Source organism: Nicotiana tabacum, chromosome 8 (genome assembly GCF_000715075.1).
Source record: "Nicotiana tabacum cultivar K326 chromosome 8, ASM71507v2, whole genome shotgun sequence".
Lineage (NCBI taxonomy): Eukaryota > Viridiplantae > Streptophyta > Magnoliopsida > Solanales > Solanaceae > Nicotiana > Nicotiana tabacum.
Window position 1 is genome coordinate 28,624,594 of NC_134087.1, and position 24,291 is coordinate 28,648,884.

The 24,291-nt window shown below is 36.4% G+C and overlaps 2 protein-coding genes across 2 annotated transcripts; one reads left to right on the forward strand and one right to left on the reverse strand.

The window, feature by feature from the left end:
• Positions 1 to 7,850: 7,850 nt before the first annotated feature.
• Positions 7,851 to 11,439, reverse strand: LOC142163017 (uncharacterized). The gene is made up of 8 exons (XM_075220264.1): positions 10,938 to 11,439; positions 10,483 to 10,827; positions 10,314 to 10,396; positions 10,134 to 10,247; positions 9,331 to 9,425; positions 9,020 to 9,261; positions 8,837 to 8,932; positions 7,851 to 8,623 (listed from the first exon to the last, which is right to left on the reverse strand). The coding sequence occupies exons 1-8, from the start codon at positions 11,437 to 11,439 to the stop codon at positions 7,851 to 7,853; spliced, it is 2,250 nt and encodes a 749-aa protein (XP_075076365.1).
• A 5,494-nt stretch (positions 11,440 to 16,933) lies between these two features.
• Positions 16,934 to 22,810, forward strand: LOC107775655 (F-box/LRR-repeat protein 17). Its single transcript, XM_016595405.2, has 11 exons — positions 16,934 to 17,838; positions 18,218 to 18,319; positions 18,748 to 18,892; positions 18,966 to 19,150; positions 19,261 to 19,365; positions 20,464 to 20,561; positions 20,654 to 20,871; positions 20,948 to 21,014; positions 21,113 to 21,198; positions 22,272 to 22,370; positions 22,555 to 22,810. Exons 1-11 carry the CDS (start codon positions 17,192 to 17,194, stop codon positions 22,615 to 22,617), a joined length of 1,815 nt encoding a protein of 604 aa, XP_016450891.1. The 5' UTR covers positions 16,934 to 17,191; the 3' UTR covers positions 22,618 to 22,810.
• Positions 22,811 to 24,291: the final 1,481 nt, after the last annotated feature.

Here is a 24,291-nt window from a genome sequence, read left to right on the forward strand (position 1 = left end):
AGTTCTATATTTCATATCTAGAAGAGAAGATTACAAGGCCTATTTATAATACTAATTCACTTAATCTATTAGTTGACATACACCTAATTACACCTACTATACAACTCATATAGATGTAGTACATGTGTATACATGTGCTACACAACTTGTATTACACCTACTATACAACTCATATACATGTGCTAGCTATGATGTAGTACATGTGTATACATGTGCTAGACAACTTGTATGTCAACACTCCCCCTCAAGTTGGAGCATATATATTGATCATGCCCAACTTGTTACAGATATATTCAACTCGAGCTCCATTCAAAGCTTTTGTGAAAATGTCTCCCAATTGATCTCCAGTTCTAACATGACCTGTAGAGATGAGCTTTTGTTGAATCTTTTCACGAACAAAGTGACAATCTATTTCAATGTGCTTAGTCCTTTCGTGAAATACAAGATTAGAGGAGATATGAAGAGCAACTTGATTATCACACCACAACTTTACTGGCAATGTAGTTTGGAAGCCAACTTCACTTAATAATTGATGTACCCATACAACCTCACACAGAGATTGTGCCATAACTCTGTATTCTGCTTCCGCACTAGATCGAGATACAACATTTTGTTTCTTAATCTTCCACGAAATCAAGTTTCCACCAACAAAAACGCAATATCCTGTCGTGGATCTCCTATCGGCTTTTGACCTTGCCCAATCTGCATCTGTGAAACACTCAATGTTAGTTGTAAGCACGTGATTTTTTCCCTATGAAAGAATTACTCCCAAAAATTCAAAATAAAATGATTTTCCTTTGTGTGCAATTTTGAGAATTTTTGTGACATTTTGGATAATTATTTGTATTTTTCTGTGCATGTTTATTTGTTAAATTAATAAAAAATACAAAAATATGTCGCATTTGCATTTAGGATTTAAATCTACAACTAAGAATAATTAGGTTTGTTTTACAAGAATGAAAATTAAAAAAATATGCATCGTTTGCATTTTTAGCATTTAATGTCCAATTGTATAATTTTATGCTTAATTGTGTGTTAATTGTTATTGGGAGTTAATTTGCCCTTTCATGAATTAATTTAGTTCTATATGATAATTTAAGGATTTTAGAATTTAGTTTCAGTTTAAGAAAAAATAAAAGAAGAAAAGAGAGCAAAAAATATAAAGAAAATCAGAATTGGGCTCTTCTTCAAATTCAAGCCACAGGCCCAAAAAATACCCAACCTTCTCCACGACCCGGTCCATTTCAAACCGGGTCGACCCAGTTCATAACCCAAATACCCAACACCCCTCCTAATCTTCATTTCATTTCCTAAACCTAAAACTAAACCATCCGCCCCCTCTCTCTTCCCATCTTCTTCTCCAAAACTCCCAAAAAACCCTCCAATGGATGCCTCACCTTCACACACACGCACAACCCCTCCATCGACCACCCTTTACCAGTCGTCGAACCACAATAGCCATTCGTTCGTTGCTTCTGCTTCGTCTCCAAACGACCACCTTCTTCAGTCGACCACCAGCGTCCATCACCAAGACCACCCCCGGAAACGCAGCTGCTGTCTCACCGTTCTTCAGCTCAACCAGTCGCCCAGCCCGCACCCTCACGTCCATACACGACCAAACAAACGAGCCACCTCCCCTCCTTCTCTTCTCCGCCGAGCACCAGTTAACCCATGGTTGCTGCTTCCTCGTCGATCTCCAGCAGACCCAAACGTCTCACCTTCCATGCTGCCTCATCGAGCATCTGGTTCAAAACCAAACTCCATCGAGCTCCAGTCACAAGCTTCACCATGAGTGACCTCATGCCACAAAGATCCTCCATAAACGACTACCCTCGAGGTCCAACTCCTATGGCTGCCCCTTTGCTGCTTTGTCTTCTCCATGGCGAGCTCAGGCTCGTCCATGGACTGCCCTCCACCACCATGTCCCTTGAACCCACGGACATTCCAAACGACCACTCATCTTCACCTCATCGACGACCATGGCTACTGCCCGTCCAGTTGAGCAGCATTTGTTGCCATTGCTTCAAGCTCCAGCCATGAGCAAGCAAGCAGCGACAATCCAAGCTCAAGCTCAGTCCGTCAAGCTCCGGCTCAGCGACGCAGCAACAGTCAGGCCCGTCGTCGTTTTTCGTCGTCGAGTTATTTTGGTGCGATAATCGTTTCCGGACAGATTTGTTTTCATTCAAGTTCTTCGTCGTTTCGATCCGGTTAGTGGGTTTGAATTTCATTTTGTCCGTATTTTGTTTTGATATTCTCGGATATAAAATCGATGAATGTTTGATTCTTGTTTTGTTCGTGTTTATCGTTTTTGTTAACTGGTTTCAGTTTGTTTCATGTGTTTTTATTTATTTTTTTAAAAGAAATTGTTAGTTTAATTTTAATGTTATTAGATTCAAATTGAAATTTAATTAATTATTTCTTCAGTTTGTTTCATGTGTTTTTATGTATTTTTTTAGAAATTGTTAATGTTGTTAGATTCAAGTTGAAATTCAATTAATTATTTCTTCTTCGTTTAAATAATTTAGTTGTAATATAGAAATATGTTAGTTTGATCACTTGAATCATCCATCTTTGTTGATTAGTTTAGATTTAATTCGTGTTCATCTTTTGTTTGAAGTTCGTTTTTAATCCACTGATTTAATGTGAGTTCATGTTTTGGTTTTAATTTTTTGATTTAGTTTGAATCATGTATCTTTGTTGTTAATATTGTTGTCTCTTTGCTCGTTCAGTTGTGTCTAAGTTAACCAGGATTGGTTCCCAATATGGTTAACTTATTCCCATTAATTTGATGTTGTTCAATCTGTGTTCATGAGATTTGTTGTTTGAATTTGTTTAGAAATTGGTCATATTTGTTGTATTTTGGTTGAAATTGATTAGGTGAATTGGTTATAGCTGATGGGGGTAGATTGGTAAATTGCAGTACGTTCAGGGGTAAAATGGTAATTTCAGTAAGGTCGGAGGAGTATTTTGGAATTGAACATTTGAACAATTATTTAATCTGAGTGCTCTGTCCACTAGACATTAACAATATTAAAAAAATACATTGTGGGGGACAAGACATAAATTAGTGGGGAGATGATATAATTGTTTAATATAGTGGGGGACAAGATATAATATAGTGGGGGAAATAATGTAATTATTTAAGTTAAGCATGGGAGACAAGATATAATGGGGTGGGGTTGATATATTTATTTAATGTAGTGGGGGACAAAACATGTGGGCATGGGGGACAAGGGTTTAAAATAAAGAAGACATAGGGTAACGGGGAACAAAACATGCAATTAGGGGAATATTTCGGGTTGGGGGTTCAAGACAAGAGCCTTGTTATAAATAGAGTCATTTGACACATTTTAAAGGGGACATTTTTTTTAGGAGAGAACATTTTAGAAGGGACTTGGACTTGGACTGAGAGAGAAAAAAAGGAAGAGACTTTTAGAAGAAGAAAAAAGTTGAGAGAGTTGACTGAATTTTGAGAAAACTAGAATTTGAGAGCAAAATAGAAAGACAATTTGAACTTTTACTTGAATAATTTCCGTTTGTCTTTCCTTGAGTGTTATTCAAAATCAGTAAACTACTGCATCTTGTATCCGTCTCTCTTCTGCTTTGACTGCGATTGCATTTTTGTATTGCTGATTTTTCAATCTGTTACTGGGTTATTCTACTGGTCGTCACTGGTTTTGCTGTATTGCTGAACCTACTGTTGCTGTGTATTTACACTACTGCTGCTTCTACTGATCTTCATCTTCTTTCCTTGCTTTCCAAATACCAGGTACACAAACTGATACACTGGTTCATCTTGTAAGTTACTCGAAGCATGAATGCAAAAATGAGAAAGATTTGAAGTTGTAGTTTAATGTGGTCTTTTCTTTCTTTTATTGTCTGTATGTAGAACATTCTATGCGCTGCCCATGTAAACTCTTTAAACGACTCACTTTCGAAACTTAACTATAATAACTCGAAAGTATGTAAATAAAGTAGGACCTTTTCTTCATTTATTTTAGAGAAAAACGAAAAATTAAAAAATGTAGTCATTCTAAGATTATCCCTTTTTAAAAAAAAAAAAATAATGAGACGAGCCTCGCCAAATAAAAATGCAAATTGCGGGGCCCTCAATAATTGGTCATAATAAATACTTAGAATTTGGGATGGACTGTTTAGTGAATTTCACTGCCTTCCCCAAAGATAATAACGTGTTAGACTCTTTAGGCGCGATTTAATTAATCTTACCTTCTTAAAACTCGGGTGTGCATTTCATGCGATCCAAATCCAAATCCCAAAACATTGAATAAAAATATGTTCCGGATTGCGGGTGAATTTCATGTGACGCAATCCAAAGACATGTTTTTAAACGATGTTCACATTCCTTTAAAAATATAATAAAAGCGGTAAAGAGTTAAAATTTGCACATGAGCTCATAATTGTGTAAAATCAGATAAACAAGCCGAATTTGACAGTTGAGCGACCGTGCTAGAACCATGAAACTCGGGAATGCCTAACACCTTCTCCCGGGTTAACAGAATTCTTTATCCGGATTTCTGGTTCGCGGACTGTAATACAAAGTCATTCTTTTCCTCGATTCGGGATTAAATTGGTGACTTGGGACACCCTAAATCTCCCAAGTGGCGACTCTGAAATAAATAAACAAATCCCATTTCGATTGTCCTTTAATTGGAAAAACTCTTTTACCCCTCGCGGGGGCGAAAAAAGGAGGTGTGACACCAGGTACACAAACTGATACACTGGTTCATCTTGTAAGCTACTCGAAACATGAATGCAAAAATGAGAAAGATTTGAAGTTGTAGTTTAATGTAGTCTTTTCTTTCTTTTACTGTCTGTATGTAGAACATTCTATGCGCTGCCCATGTAAACTCTTTAAACGACTCACTTTCGAAACTTAACTATAATAACTCGAAAGTATGTAAATAAAGTAGGACCTTTTCTTCATTTATTTTAGAGAAAAACGAAAAAATAAAAAATGTAGTCATTCTAAGATTATCCCTTTTTAAAAAAAAAAAATAATGAGACGAGCCTCGCCAAATAAAAATGCAAATTGCGGGGCCCTCAATAATTGGTCATAATAAATACTTAGAATTTGGGATGGGCTGTTTAGTGAATTTCACTGCCTTCCCCAAAGATAATAACGCGTTAGACTCTTTAGGCGCGATTTAATTAATCTTACCTTCTTAAAACTCGGGTGTGCATTTTATGCGATCCAAATCCAAATCCCAAAACATTGAATAAAAATATGTTCCGGATTGCGGGTGCATTTCATGTGACGCAATCCAAAGACATGTTTTTAGACGATGTTCACATTCCTTTAAAAATATAATAAAAGCGATAAAGAGTTAAAACTTGTGCATGAGCTCATAATTGTGTAAAATCAGATAAACAAGCCGAATATGACAGTTGAGCGACCGTGCTAGAACCACGGAACTCGGGAATGCCTAACACCTTCTCCCGGGTTAACAGAATTCCTTATCCGGATTTCTGGTTCGCGGACTGTAATACAAAGTCATTCTTTTCCTCGATTCGGGATTAAATTGGTGACTTGGGACACCCTAAATCTCCCAAGTGGCGACTCTGAAATAAATAAACAAATTCCGTTTCAATTGTCCTATAATTGGAAAAACTCCTTTACCATTTTACCCCTGAACTTACTGCAATTTACCAATCTACCCCCATCAGCTATAACCAATTCACCTAATCAATTTCAACCAAAATACAACAAATATGACCAATTTCTAAACAAATTCAAACAACAAATCTCATGAACACAGATTGAACAACATCAAATTAATGGGAATAAGCTAACCATATTGGGAACCAATCCTGGTTAACCTAGACACAACTGAACGAGCAAGGAGACAACAATATTAACAACAAAGATACATGATTCAAACTAAATCAAAAAATTAAAACCAATACATGAACTCACATTAAATCACTAGATTAAAAACGAACTTCAAACAAAAGATGAACACGAATTAAATCTAAACTAATCAACAAAGATGGATGATTCAAGTGATCAAACTAACATATTTCTATATTACAACTAATTCTTTAAACGAAGAAGAAATAATTAATTGAATTTCAACTTGAATCTAACAACATTAACAATTTCTAAAAAAATACATAAAAACACATGAAACAAACTGAAGAAATAATTAATTAAATTTCAATTTGAATCTAACAACATTAAAATTAAACTAACAATTTCTTTTAAAAAAATAAATAAAAACACATGAAACAAACTGAAACAAGTTAACAAAAACGATAAACACGAACAAAACAAGAATCAAACATTTACCGATTTTAGATCCGAGAATATCAAAACAAAATACGGACAAAATGAAATTCAAACCCACTAACCGGATTGAAACGACGAAGAACTTGAATGAAAACAAATCTGTCCGGAAACGATTATCGCACCAAAATAACTCGACGACGAAAAATGACGACGGGCCTGACTGTTGCTGCGTCGCTGAGCCGGAGCTTGACGGACTGAGCTTGAGATAGGATTGTCGCTGCTCGCTCGCTCATGGCTGGAGCTCGAAGCAATGGCAGCAAATGCTGCTCAACTGGATGGGCAGTAGCCATGGTCGTCGAGGAGGTGAAGATGAGTGGTCGTTTGGACTGTCCATGGGTTCAAGGGAGATGGTGATGGGGGGTAGTCCATGGACGAGCTTGAGCTCGCCATGGAGAAGACAAAGCAGCAAAGGGGCAGCCATGGGAGCTGGACCTCGAGGGTAGTCGTTCGTGGCGGATCTTTGTGGCATGAGGTCACTCATGGTGAAGCTTGTGACTGGAGCTCGATGGAGTTTGGTTTTGAACTAGATGCTCGACAAGGCAGCATGGAAGGTGAGACGTTTGGGTCTGCTGGAGATCGACGAGGAAGTAGCAGCCATGGGTTAACTGGTGCTTGGCGGAGAAGAGAAGGAGGGGAGGTGGCTGGTTTGTTTGGTCGTGTATGGACGTGAGGGTGCGGGTTGGGCGACTGGTTGAGCTGAAGAACGGCGAGATAGCAGCTGCGCTTCCAGGGGTGGTCTTGGCGATGGACGCTGGTGGTCGACTGAAGAAGGTGGTCGTTTGGAGACGAAGCAGAAGTAGAAGCAACGAACGGATGGCTATGGTGGTTCGACGACTGGTGAAGGGTGGCCGATGGAGGGGTTGTGCGTGTGTGTGAAGGTGAGGCAGCCATTGGAGGGTTTTTTGGGAGTTTTGGAGAAGAAGAGGGGAAGAGAGAGGGGGGATGGTTTAGTTTTAGGTTTAGGAAATGAAATGAAGATTAGGAGGGGTGTTGGGTATTTGGGTTATGGACTGGGTCGACCCGGTTTGAAATGGACCGGGTCATGGGGAAGGTTGGGTATTTTTTGGGTCTGTGGCTTGAATTTTAAGAAGAGCCCAATTCCGATTTTCTTTATATTTTTTGCTCTCTTTTCTTCTTTTATTTTTTCTTAAACTGAAACTAAATTCTAAAATCCTTAAATTATCATATAGAACTAAATTAATTCATAAAAGGGCAAATTAACTCCCAATAACAATTAACACACAATTAAGTAATAATTAAGTATAAAATTGTACAATTGGACATTAAATGCTAAAAATGCAAACGATGCATATTTTTGTAATTTTCATTCTTGTAAAACAAACCTAATTATTCCTAATTGTAGAATTAAATCCTAAATGCAAATGCGATATATTTTTGTATTTTTTTATTAGTTTAACAAATAAACATGCACAGAAAAATACAAATAATTATCCAAAATGTCACAAAAATTCTCAAAATTGCACACAAAGGAAAATCGTTTTATTTTGAATTTTTTGGGAGTAATTCTTTCATAGGGCAAAAATCACGTGCTTACATTAGTATGTTCATTATTCTTATATACTAGACCCCAACCTGGAGATCCCTTTAGATAACAAAGAATCTGCTCCAGAGCCGCCCAATGCCTGACTGTTGGGGAAGACATAAACTGACTCACAATGCTGACAGAGTATGCGATATCGGGACGAGTTACTATAAGATAGTTCAGTTTCCCAACCAATCTCCTATATTTCTCTGGATCTTCGAATAACTCACCGTCTTCTTTCACGAGTTGTGTGTTAGGAACCATTGGCATGCTGCATGGTTTAGATCCCAACTTTCCAGTTTCAGCTAACAAGTCAAGAGTATATTTCCTTTGGGACAAGAAGATGCCTTTCTTGCTCCGTGTAACTTCAACTCCCAAAAAATACTTTAGTTGCCCTAAATCTTTCGTCTGAAATTGAGTGTGAAGGAAAGACTTTAGAGTTGAAATTCCTGTAATATCACTTCCAGTAATAACGATGTCATCAACATATACTACCAATAAAAGAATACCATCATCAGACTTTTTATAAAACACCGTATGATCGCAATTGCTTTTCTTCATCCCATATTCTAGAACAGCCTCACTAAATCTGCCAAACCAAGCACGAGGACTCTGTTTCAGCCCATAAAGAGATTTTCGAAGACGACATACCTTTCCACACTCCCCCTGAGCAACAAATCCAGGTGGTTGCTCCATATATACTTCTTCCTGAAGATCTCCATGTAGAAAAGCATTCTTTATATCAAGCTGATGCAGAGGCCAATCATAAGTAGCTGCCATGGAAATGAATAATCGAACATAAGCTAACTTGGCGACCGGGGAAAAAGTATCCAAATAGTCGACTCCATAGGTCTGTGCATACCCTTTTGCAATAAGGCGTGCCTTAAGGCGAGCTACTGTCCTATCGGAGTTAAACTTAACATCAAATACCCACTTACACCCAATAGCCTTTTTGTTAGTGGGCAGATCGGCCAACTCTCAAGTACCATTCTCATCTAAAGCCATCATCTCTTCTATCATTGCAGCATGCCAACCTGGGTGGGACAATGCTTCACGAACAGTTTTAGGTATCCTAGCAGAATCTAATGATGCAATAAACGAGTTAGAAGAAGTAGACAAATGGTCATAAGACACAAAAGAAGAAATAGGATAAGTACATTGTCGTGTACCTTTGCGAATGGCAATAGGAAGATCCAAACTAGGATCTGAAACACAGGAGGTTGGATCTACCGACGAAGCAGAAGTAGGTAAAAGATCGGGTTCTGAGGTTTGTTGTCGCCTGGTATACACACGAAGAACAGGTGGCTGCTCAGATGGTCGATCGAGGGAAACGGGTGACTGAGGAAGAGGTGTTGGAGAACTAACTGGATGTGTGACAGTGTAGACCAAAGTATCATCTTCTTCCTCATGACTGTTATAAACATATGAAGAAAAGAACGGATAATTTTCATAGAATGTGACATCGGCAGACACTAAGTACCTTTTGAGATCTGGAGAATAACACCGATAACCTTTCTGAAGACGTGGGTACCCTAAGAACACACACTTAAGGGCCTTTGGATCTAATTTAGTTACCTGTGGATGAACATCACGAACAAAACAAGTACAACCAAATATTTTGGGTTAAATAGGAAATAATGGCTTAGAGGAAAAAAGAATGTTGTAAGGAATATTACCATGAAGTACAAAAGATGGCATACGATTTATTAAAAAACAAGTTGTAGAGACGATATCAGCCCAAAAACATTTTGGCGCTTTCATTTGAAAGAGGAGTGCTCGGCCTACTTCAAGAAGATGTCTATTTTTTCGTTCTGCAACCCCATTTTGAGAAGGGGTGTCAACACAAGAAGATTGATGTAGAATACCATTTGTAGCCATATAATCTTTAAACAAATCCGAAAAATATTCTTTTGCATTGTCACTCCTTAAATTACGAACGGAAACATTAAAATGAGTTTTTATTTCAGCACAAAAAGCACAAAAAATTGAAAACAACTTCGAACGATTTTTCATTAAATATAACCAAGTAATATGAGAATGATCATCCACAATGGTAACAAAATATCTAAAACTAGTTTTAGAGATAATAGGACATGGACCCCAAACATCGGTGTGAACTAACTCAAAAGGTAAGTCGACCCGTTTATTGACTTTAGAAACTTTAGGAAGGCGATGGTGTTTAGCAAACTGACATGACTCACAATCTAAAGAGGAAATACTCTGAAACTGAGGATATAACTTCTTCAAACTAGACAAGGATAGATGACCCAATTGACAGTGTACATCAAAGGGAGACAACACAGTTGAACAAGAAATGGATTTCGACACCTGTGATTCAAGAACATAGAGACCCCCAGACTCAGAACCTTTACCAATAATCTGCTTTGTCGTAAGATCCTGAAAAAGACAATAATTGGGAAAAAATGAGACATAACAATTTAGAGTACGCGTAAGTTTACTGACAGATATTAGATTGAAAGAGAAATCAGGCAAATTTAAGACGGAACTAAGGGAAAGAGAAGATGTTGGGTTAACAGTGCCAGACCCTAAAACATATGAGGTAGACCATCGACTAAAGTAACTGTGGAACATTGGGTATGTGACTGAAAAGTGGAAAAGAGTTTAGAGTTACCTGTCATATGATCTGTGGCACCAGAATCAATGACCCATTTAGATGACGAAGAGAGGAGACACTTAGTGATTTTACCTGACTCAGGGATAGTATTGATAGGAGGAGATGATGACTGAGATGGTGAAATAGTCTCGGAAGTGGCAATGTTGGCATACTGAGATCTTTTGTTCTTATTCTGAAGCTTCACACAATAACGTATGGTATGACCGAGCTCATGATAATAAAAACATTCAACTTCCCCTTGCTTTAGGTCTCGACTATCGCTACTCCGATTGCGATTACTATGACTCTTATTCTTTTGGACGCGGCTAAGCAGAGCACCACTATCGATCGTGGCTGTCGGACCTGGATGAGACTTTTCAGTATGAACACTCTTGTAAAGGCCTCTTTTAAGGAATATATAGCAGTCCCAGATAAAATCTGCGATTTGGCCCCTTCAAATTCAGGAGAAAAACCAGAAAGGAAACTCATGACCATCAGTTGTTCACGCTGAGCCTGTTGTACCTTCACATCTGGACTAAACGACAATATAACATTAAGCTCATCATACACCTTCTTAAACTCTGAGAAGTAAGTGGTGAGAGAGCGATCTTGCATGTATGGATGGTAAAATGTCTGGCACACATCATACATACGAGACAAGTTTCCTTTGCCAGAGTACAAAAAATCTAAATAATCTATTAGATCCTTCACATAATCACAATGAGAAACTAGATCATTTACCTCACTGTGCATCGAATTCTTGATTTGGAGAAACAATTTTGCATCCTCCTTTAACCAGACTGATTTAGTCTCATCCTTGGGTGGATCATCAACCAAGTGGTTCTCTTTGTCGATGCTCCGCAAATAGAGACGGATCGTCATACTCCAATCCATGTAATTGGAACCCATGAACTTATTCTCCGTAATTTTGGACATAACCGGAATGACATCAACGGTAGGTTTCGTTTCAGTCATCTTGCACCCGAATAATAGCAGAATCAAATAGTCAAGAATAGTGCAGTGAAATTTGAACAGTTCAGTGAACAGTGATATTTGAATAGTACAGTGAACATTGAATAGTAATATTTGAATAGTGAACAATGCAGTGAACAGTGAACAATATAGTGAACAGTGCCGGAACAGTGATCTTGGAAAATGAAAGTTGTCAGGAAAAAAAAATTCTGACAGTACCACTTTGGTCGGAATAGTGAGTAGAAAAATCTGTAAAGAAGCGGCCGGGGCAAAAAATAGCCGGAAATAGTGAAATAGAATCAAAGCAGCGAAATACTGTTCTGAACAAAAATAATTCGAACGGGGAAAAAAAAAATTCCAACAACAAACTGATGAAAAAACTTCAATGCTCTGATACCATGTTAGAAACCAAAGAAGTTCTATATTTCATATCTAGAAGAGAAGATTACAAGGCCTATTTATAATACTAATTCACCTAATCTATTAGTTGTCATACACCTAATTACACCTACTATACAACTCATATACATGTGCTAGCTATGATGTAGTACATGTGTATACATGTGCTACACAACTTGTATTACACCTACTATACAACTCATATAATGTGCTAGCTATGATGTAGTACATGTGTATACATGTGCTAGACAACTTGTATGTCAACACTTGATAATCAATTCCTTCTTTTTGACTAAATCCTTTTGCAACCAACCTTGATTTGAATCTTTCTATTTCTCCTGAGCCTTGTATTTTATTTTGTAAATCCACTTACATCCTATAGGAGATTTTCCTTCAGGTAGTATAACTATATCCCAAGTGTGATTGTTTTGTAAGGATTCAATTCATTTTTCATAGTCTCTATCCATCTAGGATCCTTAATTGCTTCATGATATATTGTAGGTTCAGAAATAGAAGATGAAGCAGCAATAAATGACTGATAGGTAGGAGAGATATTGTCATATGATATGAACTTAGATAATGTATAGGGCTTATCTTGATGAATGTTTAATGAAACAAAATCTTTCATCCAAAGAGGTGGTCTCTTGTCTCTACTTGATTTTCTCAATAAATTAGTCTGTTGTATATTAGTGACTTCTGAAGGTGAAATATCAGTAGTTAGCTTAGTTGACGTGTATTGTTGTAAGGCTCCATAAGTAGTGCATTGTATAGGCTCAATTATTAAACTTGAGGTTTGCTGATTTGAACCTTCCATGTTGTGAATGCCCTCAGCTTGTCCTATTTGAAAATTAGTATTCCCAGCTTCATTTGTTTGAACAATGTTATGATTCTCAATGTTGAATTGGTCGAATGTATCATCTGGTATTGACTGAAAGCTATTATTTGTGAACATAGGTAGACTTTGTCTTTGATTGAGAGTTTTGAATGAAAAACATCTTCTTTAAAGATAACATCTCTGCTAACAAAAAAGATTTTGTTATTCAAATCATAGAGTAAATATCCCGTTTGAGAAGTTGCATACCCCATATGTATAACTGCCTTGGATCTTGGCATTAATTTATCTTGTTCTTGCAATGTGTTTGCAAAATATAGGCATCATAGAACCCTAATATGTTTTAGAGAAGGCTTCTTTCCATATAACTTCTCATATGGTGACATGTTATCCAAGACAGAACTTGACATTCTATTAATCAAATAAGGTGCAGCCAACACACAGTATCCCCATAATTTTATAGGTATATGCCCTTGAAATCTAATTGCTCGTGTGACTTCTAAAAGATGTCTATGTTTTCTTTCCGCAACAACATTCTGTTGTGGCGTGTATGCTCGAGTAATCTGATGAACTATTCCAAAATTAGTAAATATTTTGTTGCAGTTTGTATTGCCAAATTCAGTACCATTGTCACTTATAGTGACTTTAATTGTTTTGTTGAACTGAGTTTTTACAAACACTATGAATTGTTGAAGAACAGTGCATACATCAGACTTGAGTTTGAGTAAAAACAACCATGTATTTCTGGAGAAATCATCTACCACGGTTAGAAAATACTTGTTGCCATCAAATGTAGGCACTTTATAGGGACCCCAAATGTCTACATGTATCAGATCAAAAGAAGCAGTAGACTTAATGCAACTAGTAGGAAAAGGCTGCCTTGTTTGTTTTGCACATGGGCATACAACATATCTATTTATTCTCTGCCTTGTTTGTTTTGGACATGGGCATACACCACATCTATTTATTCTTTCTGTTATAACCTCTACAGTAACAGGTAGTAAATTTCTAAGGACATTTGCTGATACATGTCCAAATCTTTTGTGCCACAACTCTATATCTTTTGCTGGTTTGATCTCATATGTAATTGCACCTTCAGTAGCTGCTAGAGTAATTTCACTAGAATTATTTCCTTCTGATTGACTTCTTAAAATGTACAACCCATCATTTTCTCTACTAATCACTTTCACCTTCCCAGTGAAGAGTTTCTGAAAAATGCAAAAATCAGGGAAGAAAGCTACTAAGCACCTCAATTCTTTTGTCAGTTAGATACTGAAAGAAGATTAAATTTGAACTCAGGGATAGAGAACACATTAGTTATTGTGTCTCTACTAGATATTGTACTGGCTCCAGTGTGAGTGACCTGAGTAATATTCCCATTAGGCATGAATACTCTTTTTGGATACTGAGTTTGTACTATAGTAGACTTATCCAACAAGCCTAAATCTGCTACCATATGGTTGGTAGCCCTAGTATCTATTATCCATTCTTTAAAATACTTAGTTGTACCTGCTACATTTGCACTATAAGTTTGTCCAGTATTGTTACTGTTTAGTAACTGAAGATTCTGTTCGTACTGCTCTTTGGTGAATGTATAGCTGGATAGCTGACTATTTTTTTTCCCACAAACTGATTTTCAACATCTATTAACCCAGAGAATTGTCCAAACATATCACCAGTGGCTTGACTGCTCTGCATATTGTCCTCATTTAGAACATTGTAGGCAGCTGCATTGTTGAATCTTGCATTTCCTGCATTTCCATTGTTTTGAGTTATAGACTCAGCCATTGAGTTATGAGCATTGTAATTCCCAACTCCCCCTCTCTTTCTGAGTTTAAACTTTGGTGAATATCCCACAGTCTTGTAACATTTTTCTTTGTTATGGCCTTTGAGTTTGCAAAGATCACATTGAACATTATAATTTTTCCTTGTTTTCTGATTGAACCTTTGATTTCCACTTGTTGTTGAGTACATAGCCACCTCATATTGATCAGATATATTTGTTGGATTTGCACCTAATAGCCCTGCTGAAGCTGCTAGTGTTTTCTGACTCTCATCGCTGATTATCATAGCATATGCCTGATTCACAGTAGGCATTGAACTCATTAACAATATTTGACTTCTTGCTTGACTATATAAGTCATTCAACCCCATCAAGAACTGAAACAACTTCAGTTTCTACAAATGTATTATAAAATCCCTCGATTTTTCACAATCACAACCCGGAGATGGGACCACTGCTTCAAATTCTTCCCATAAATCCTTTAATTTTGAAAAGTAAACAGAAACACACGCAGTTCCTTGACATAAGGTAGCAATTTCTTTGTGAAGATTAAAGGATCTTGCACCACCAATTTTATTAAATCTTTCAAACAGATCATTCCACACAGCCTATGCACTTGAAGCATACATAATTCCACCTAGTAACCCACTAGCCACAAAATTCATAATCCAAGAAAGAACAATTGCATTAACTCTTTCCCAATGATTCCATAATATTTCTGGGAACTTTTCTTTAGTACAAGAACCATCTACCAACCCCAACTTGTTCCTCCCCAACAGAGCTACCCTCATTGATCTAAACCAAATAGAGTAGTTTTCAATACCTGTCAATTGAAATAAGATGATTTGAATTCCACTAACATCTGCCGGAGATAGGAATAATGGGTGATTGTAATCTATTCCAGGCATTTGATTCACCCCTAATACAGGAGCCGGAGGAACTGGAGTTGTTGCATGTACCTCGTTTGTTTGATTTGAAGGAATGGCCATTATTGATCAAGAAGTTTAAGAATCAATTTAAAGAAGGAGACAGAGACAAAGAAAACAGTAAACTTAACTAATAAAGAAATGAATTGTAATGGATCGTAAGCTAGAATTTACTAGCTATGCTCTGATACCATGAAATTGTATGAAGTAGCAGAAGTAGTAGATGGACGAGAGAGAATGAGAGAGAAGATAGAAATAAGGAGGAAGAAGATAGTATCAGATGTGTTATTCTCATTAATTAGAAAAATTGAATATTACAAGTGTATATTTATATAAGCTCCACATGGCTAACTGACTTAACCGCCTTCTTTATTCCTATTGATGGAGTCTAATAAGGGAAAATACCAAAATGCCCTTATGTAACCCCTTTCTCAACAGGATTATAAAAATATTTGGATAAATATTGAGTGATCACTCATAACTAAACTCTTTTTCCTTCTTCTTTTGGAATTTTAATTGGCTAGCACACACGAATTTAAAATTTTAGATCCGCCACTAACCATTAGACTACGTAAGTAACAGTATAGTGTATACAATGCACAAGTCGTAGAGATAATTACAAATTTACAATCCCAAAAATAAAAAGTCTCTTGCGTGTTACGCACACATTCATAATTATTCTTTTTTGTTTCAAGTAGTGTAATTTTACTTAATTAATTAAATTATATCCTTATAAAACTTATTAATACTCCTATATAAGTATTGAATTCTAATATCATTCTCAACTCTATTCCTGGTTGGTTTTTTGATTTCAGGGCCATTTGAGGAGGGTATATTTTGGTTACCATCGCCTCACCGGTCTAATAAAATATATGACTGAAACAAAATAAAAGAAAATTATATTCTATTTTTCTAATTAATATGGTAATGTTTGGCCGAATACATAATTTAAGATATTAATTCAACTTATTTTAGAGTTATATAGGATCCGTTTGGCCAAAATAAACTTGAGTTTTATTTGGCAAACACATGTTTGGTCATAAATTTTGCCTATATTTTGACAAAATCTCAAATCCCAAAACTAGCTCAATAGCTGATTTTGTGCCAAATCCCTAATAATACACATGTTTTTCTAAAATAAAATTGGGAAATATGTTTTGAAAACATATGTCCAAACATATTTTCATTTTCATACCAAATTTCACCCAAATAAGATTTTTCAAAACAAACTTAGAAATCTATGGCCAAACGCTAGCATAGTGTACCTGGATAGGTTGTACAATAGTTTCCTTATATTGTGTAATTTTGCTTTAAAATTCACTTGTTTTTATATAGGAGGGTGTAAAATGATATAATTATCACATCTCACATAAGAGTACTTATTTAAGAGTTCCTGCACAAATTTATAAAAACTCTGAACCAGACCATTCTTTGTATTTAAGTTTTACCTTTGATAATCAAATTCTTTAACATTTATATATTTTGTTAGTGTTACTAGTAAATAAAAATTACAGTAATTACTAAAAAGAAAATTGGAGAGATTTCAGGCGCCAAAATGCACAAAAAGCCCGCGCCTTTCTCCCTCCATGCACTAAACACCCCCGCCCTTTATTTCAAGTTTTCAACTCATTTCTAACCTCATTTTCACCTACACATTTCACAGTTTCATTGTCGCCGGCGAAAAGTGGCGGATTCCAAATTTAGACACCATTATTTCTGATTTAAAAGCTGAAATATATATATATATATCTAACACTTCAATAACTGCAAGTTATTTTGGATCCGTCACTTGTTCTAAGCGCCGGCAAAGTACAAATGCAGGGTCGCCTACACCACCCCCACACCGCCACTCCTATCGCCGACGTTATCCTCCCTAAGCGAGGCAAAAAACGGGGTAGTTACACCTGTGGTCGTTGTGGTGTTCCTAAAAAAGGCCACGTTTGTAGTTTTCCTAAGGACCTTAATCCTATTAGTAATCCAAACCCTAATCTCACTCCTAGTCCTAGTTCTAATCCCAGTCCCGATCCTGAATCATTCCGTTTGCCTTCTCCACTCTCGGTCGTCCGTCCTCAGTCGCCGCCACCTCCTCCGCCGCCGCAGCAACGTCTTATACTCCCGCAACTCCGGCGAGCACTTTCATTCGATGACATTGATGTTACTGACTCATGTAAATCTGATGACGAGGAAGATGAGTTTTTTTTGGATCCGGATAATGAATCGGATGTAATCGGGTCCGGAAAGTTGCCGGGGTATTGTTTATGGGAGGTGTTTAAGAGATTGCCGCCTCCGGCGTTGCTAACGGCGGCTAGGGTTTGTAAAGGGTGGAGGGATACTTCTAGAAGGGTCTGGAAGTCTGCCGAGGAACTTAGACTTCGGGTTCCGGTGAAGGCCCAGATTGGACTTGTTGGATCGGTGTTGAAGAAGTGTCCTGGGCTTGTTAAGCTTTCTGTTACAATGGAAAGGTTGGTTCTTTCAAAAAAATGGAATGGCGGGTCGGATCTAGGATTTGTCAATCGGATCTAGGAATAATAATATAAAAGGACTAAACTTTTTCTATTTAACAAATGAAGTTTGATTGAACAATGAAAGTAAATACTAACAAAAAAAACTGTAATTTGTTTAACATTTGATAATTTGCAATGAAATTGCTGTATAATGTTATAACCTTGAATACAGAATTATTGTCAGTGTGTATAACTTAAATTCTTTTAAAATTTGTAATAAGTTTGGAATGCAAGTTTTGTGCGGTACTAGGTTAGATTTGAGTTAAATGATGTTGTGTAATACGTAGTAACAGAATGTACATTTGATTGATTATTACTGATGGTCTCTATTTTACAGTGATGTTGATGCTACCATGTTGGCATGCATTGCATTTTCCTGCCCGAAATTAGATTCGATAGAGATCTTCACATCTGGTACCTCAGTCAATCGGATCACGGGGTATGCTACTATGCTTTAGTTCTCTAATTTGCTATAAGTCTTGTTAGTAATACCCTTTGTTTTTGCCAATGGACATGTTTCTTGCGTAGTTAATCTTGTTCAATTGCAATATATTGAGTTCAATGAACTCGGTTTTGGGAGGAAAGGGGTATGCTAGGTTAAAAAACCTCGTCTGTAAATCATAGTTTCTGCAATCTTGGGAATTGATGCCATGAATTATTCATAAATGCCTTTTCTGCATAGTCACTTATTTGGTACCCCAATTGGAACGTTTGTTATTTTGTGATAACTAATCATTTAGTTAAAGTCCTCTAGCTGCATAGTGGGAGTGGCCTATCTAATATTTAGGTTCATGCAATATATAGTTGCTAAGGGGATGCAAATTGCATTCTCTATATATTTTATGAAAGCCATGCCATCTAATGCAGGGATGAGTTGGGTCGTTTTGTTGCTGACAAAAGATGTCTTACTAATCTCAAGATGGAAGGCTGCTCTAATCTTGGGGGTTTTACTCTTTGTTCAACCAGTCTCTCCACTCTTTGGCTTTCAGATCTCTATTGTCACTCTAAGATGGTAAATAGCGTATGATGTTATGGTACTTATTCTGGGCTGCAAACATATGCGTGATGTGTGTTCACCTCTCTAGGTCTTTAACTGCCCCAACTTGAAGGAAATTTCTGTGGATTTTTCTCGGCAAGAAAATGATACCACTGATCTAACTCTCATGGTGGATGGTCTTGGAAGGAGCTGTCCTAGACTCCAGAGCATTCACATTGCTTCCATCCGGCTTACAAATGCTGTTGTGCTTGCTTTAACAGCAGCAAATTTAAGGTTTGCAATGTTCATCCACTTGGATCTCTTATGACCTTCTTTTCTGAAAGGCACCTTGATTTTCCCTTGATAAAGCTTGTTAATAATTGTTTTACTACCTTGCACATCAGGGGGTTACAAATGCTTTCTCTTGTACTGGGGTCAGAAATAACTGATGCATCTGTTGCAGCTATTGCTTCAAGCTACTCAAGCCTAGAGTTGCTTGATTTAAGCGGGTAAGTTTTACTTCCCTGAGCCATTTTTGTGGTTCCTCCACACTGTGGGTGATAACAAGTAAATGAATGTCGGGTAATCGATACACTGGTTGAGTTTCCTTCTTTTGGTTATTTGCTTCCTGGTATGTCTGCAGATCCACAAAGAATAGTCAGCCCCTTAAACAAAACAAACTGGAGCTTAACAGCTTGTTTGGATTGTTGTTACATATCGTTTCATAATGTATCTATCATATTGTATTGTATTGTATTGTTTGATAAATACAACGTTTGGATTGATTGTATCGTTTGCTGTCGATTCATGATGTCACACACTAAAAATATGAAGAATAAACTTGCAACATTATTAAGAAAAAATAGAATACAAAGTAGAATTATTATATAAAAAAGTAGGTTAAATAATAAAATATGATTTTTCAATAATAAGGAAGGGCAAGATGATAGGAAAAAGCAAGGAAACTACGTCACCAAACCAAATCTGCCGTTTCATAAATTGACACTTTTCATTGTTATGAAACGATGAATTTAACTATACGATACAATAAGATTTAAGTAACAATTGAAACAAACATTGTATTAAAAGTAAATATACAATACAATATAATGGGTAACAACCATCCAAAGAAGCTGTTAGTTGATATACTGAAAGCTGTATCACCAACCAACATAGTGGTTGCAATTGAACCATAGTTGATGGTTGACTAGGATATCAATTTGCTTTTGTGGATCTAGGCAATAACAACAACATACCCAGTATATTCTCATAAGTTGGGTCAGGGGAGGGTAGTTTGTACCTAGACCTTACCTTTACCTTGTGTAGGTAGAGAGGCTATTTCCGATAGACCGTCGGCTCAGGTAAGCACAATATCAGCAGTAAAGAAATGCAATATAAAAAAGTGAACAAGTCATGGAAAGGAAACATATGCAATAGGATCTAGGGAAGTTAGTCTAACGTGAAATTTGGATATCATCTTAAAGTATACCTTCAGTAGACATGGTTATTGGTCCTATATTGCATTTGTTTCTTTTTTTCGGAAGCAACTAATTTATTTGAATGGAAATTGAGGGTAGTATTTTCTATTGCTTTTTTTGTTGTTGCAGGTCCAGCATTAGTGATAGTGGCATTGGAATGATATGCAATGTATTCCCAGAGACATTGTCTAAACTTCTCATTGCTGTTTGTCCAAATATCACTTCAAGTAAACATTCATATCTGCTTCCTTGATTATCCAACCCAGCAACCTGTTGCATGTTCACTAATTTGTTTGGAATTTGTGTTGGATTCTTTTAGGTGGCATTCAATTTGCTACAGCTCAGTTGCCTAATCTAGAGCTAATGGACTGTGGTATGACCATTTGTGATCCGAATCTAGACAGTACAACTCAGGAAAATAATGATCTCCAGTTACAAAGAACTTCAAACAGTAAAATGCACCTTATATATCAAAAACTGATTATTAAACATACCCGCTTGAAGAAACTCAGCTTATGGGGTTGCTCTGGATTAGATGTGAGATTCTTCAGTCAATAGCATCTAAGCTTTCCTTGTCTCCTTTCTGCTTTAGCTGACTGAAATTTTCATGCAGGCATTATATCTGAATTGTCCAGAACTTAAAGATTTGAACCTGAACTCTTGTATAAATCTGAATCCAGGTCTGTTTTTTTGATGTTCCTCTTAAGCCTTTGAGCTTTATGGAAAATAAAGCATTTTCGCTAGAATTGACTTTAATCATTTTTACCTTTCCTTACAGAAAGATTGTTACTCCAGTGCCCCAATCTGGAAAGTGTTCATGCATTAGGTTGCCAGGACATGTTGGTTGAAACCCTTCAGAATCAGGTAAACTAGTGGATATTTCCCACGTTCTGAACTTCATCTTAATTCTGCTTTATCCCCCCTGGATGTGTGTTAACAAAAGACATACAGAGGACAGGGAAAGATAGTCTCTATTAAGTCTCAAATTGGTATTTAATGAAAGCTGTTGAAATACAATAAGTTCCCAACAGAATTACAGTAAAATCTGAAAGAGAAACTTCCTAATAAACAGGAATTACTCAACCAACAGAATACATCCCTAAAGACTAGGTATCCACAAGACTACAACTGAAAAAAAAAACATGCCTAAAGACTAGGTATTCACAAGACCACAACTGAAAAATCGTAAGACTAGGTAAGTCCACAACTGATAAATCGTAAGAGTAGGCCCACGACTGAAGAATATCTAAAGTATCTTCTGCAATTAAAAAAAAAGCTGCTTCATCATCATGCCAACTCAGCATCTTGCATCAGCTCATCAAACTCACAGCTCATGAGTTATATTGCAACGGCCTTCTTTACCAGTATGCCGTTTGAACGTGGCCACATTCTTGGTGGCAGAGCAATTTCACTCTTTTCTTATTGGCAAGTCAGTTTGTTTCTTATGATTGTGTTCGACTCTTGCTATTTAGCAATCAAACCTCCTTTGTGTTCTCTTCAAGACACTTATTACTATGTTCCCTGCTTGTTATCTTTTGATGTCTTTCGGAATTGTGAACAAAAATTTCCGGGTGAAACGGAAACATTTGCATGAAATAGTGATCTAAAAGTAACCCTTGGCCTGGTGGCAATTGACTTGAGCCTTGGGGTTTACTCCCTTTCAAGGTGTCAAGCTCGAAATCCACTGGGTGCAAACAATTTTTGAGGGCCATCGGATTGGGTAAAACCTGAATTAACCATGGTGCACTTGCGGGAAACTCCTTGCCGAGGGCCTGTATACCCCTGGGATTAGTCGGACTCTTAGAGACTCGGACACCCGGTGCAAATAAAAAAAAAATAGTGATCTAAAAGTTTCTAGGGAAGTTAAACGAAGGGCACTTCGATTATATTTCTAGAATGTGTTTATTAACTCTGATTCCCCTTTTTGTTGCATGCAGGTTTGCAATGATTTTATAACTGCAGAAGATCATTTTCATTGCAAACGTCTTCCTGATGGCTCGAAAAGGATCATGGTTCCACATTTATTCAGTCCACAGGTAATACTAAGAAATGACTTACTGGATGCTATGTTCCTCATTTCATATATTATTTATCCGAATGGAACTAAAGACATCTGTTTAGTACTGTTCCCATTTCTATTCTAGTGAAATAATGGGTAGAAGCTTATTTCTCTTTTCAAATATCTATCAAAGAGGGTGACATGGTTTACTTGTTTTGCAGCCAATTGACGGGAAGAAAAAGAGGATTTCGAAGCGCCGCCGTTGTACTGTGCTTGTAAGTTAGTCTACAGTGCCTGTTTTCTGCTGCCATTGTTAGTTTATAACAATTTGTTGTATGAAGAGAAACAGGAGAAACTGCTCATTGTATTCCCTTTCTCAATAAACAAGTAACTCTATGAAACTTGTGGTAAAAAGACGTCACATATTGCGAAAACAAAAGACCAAAGTTTCCCCCACAATAAATCCATTGTTTAGTATCGTTTTGATATGGCAAATGTGGCATTTCTACTTTAGACTATCTTGTATCTAAACTTAAAGTGACTTTCTTTTGTTCTTTTTCTATTTTGAGTTCGAGTAAAATTAGTTGAAAAATTAGACCATTATTTAAATGTCCAATAATTTTTAATCTTTGAAGGGTCTCTCAGCAATGATGATGTGCATTCAATTGCTTCAAATCATTAACAGATTTTTCTATATATCTATACTTTAGTTAAAAGATAAATTGTTGGACGGTGGTTTAACTAATGGGATTGACAAGAAATTACTTCGACCAAATAACTAATCATGAAAATTATAGTTTTGGACTTAATTCACTTATTCAGCATAGAATTTCTTTTCTTTTTTCTTTCTCATGGAAACTAAAACGTTGCTGGAGTAAGTTCATTTTCATCTTGATATAAACAAGTAATCATAGAATGCTGCACCTTAAGCGTTTTTATGATTGAAAGATTCAAACCAATTCCTTAGAAGGGAGAAGTGTAGCAATAGCCACTTTTAAGCTTGCTATTTAAAATATATCTACGGTTTATAATGTATTTAAAGATTAGCTAACTCACTCAAACTTCAAAATAATAATTGTCCTGAATTTGGAAATTTAAGATTTATTGTCTTGAATTTTTGAGCTCTTAATTTGAAATTCACGACACTAGTCCTGGACTAATTTAAAATTTAGGAGATAAGATTCGAACTTCTAAACATAATTTTTGAACTTTAGAACACGATATCCTGAAGTTTGAATTTTGAAGTTTAAACTCTAAGACGCCTTGTCTTGAAGTTTGAACAAAATTGGCTAATTTTTAAATATATTGTAAATTGTGAATATATTTTAAATAATGTGCTTGGCTCTACCTGGCATTATTTCCGCTCTTTAGAATGGACCTTTAACAACATAGTGGACGTGTTTCGTGTAATAGTTGGCTCATTAATAAGAGTGGGTCCCTCAAACCAAAAGTTATGTCAATTAAAAAAAGATTTATATAAGTTACTTGGTATCTATTGCTGATACGAGGTGGTAGGTATTTTGTATAATTAGTCAAGTGCGCACAAGCTGGTTTGGTCACCACAATTATTAAAAAAAAGAATTGTACACACACAACTACAAGTTTGTTATGATAAATATCACATTATGATGGATGTTTACTCTTCTTTCATGATCTTCATCTCAAATGCTTAATGACATATTCAATGACATATTTTGTATGTTCAATGAAATATTCCATGACATATTTTCTTCATTTTTTATGCCTATATAAAGGCCTTGTAATAGATAGGAAAATACACACAATTGAAGAAGAAATAAGAATCTCTCTTCCTCTCTTTCTATCTATATCTCTTAGTTTGTTTTTCTTGTTCTATATTGTTATTTTGGGTTATATTTTATAACATGTTATCAGCACGAGGCTCTACCATCTCAAGAAGATCTTTGAGAAAATTAAGGTATAATTTTTCTCAAATTTGT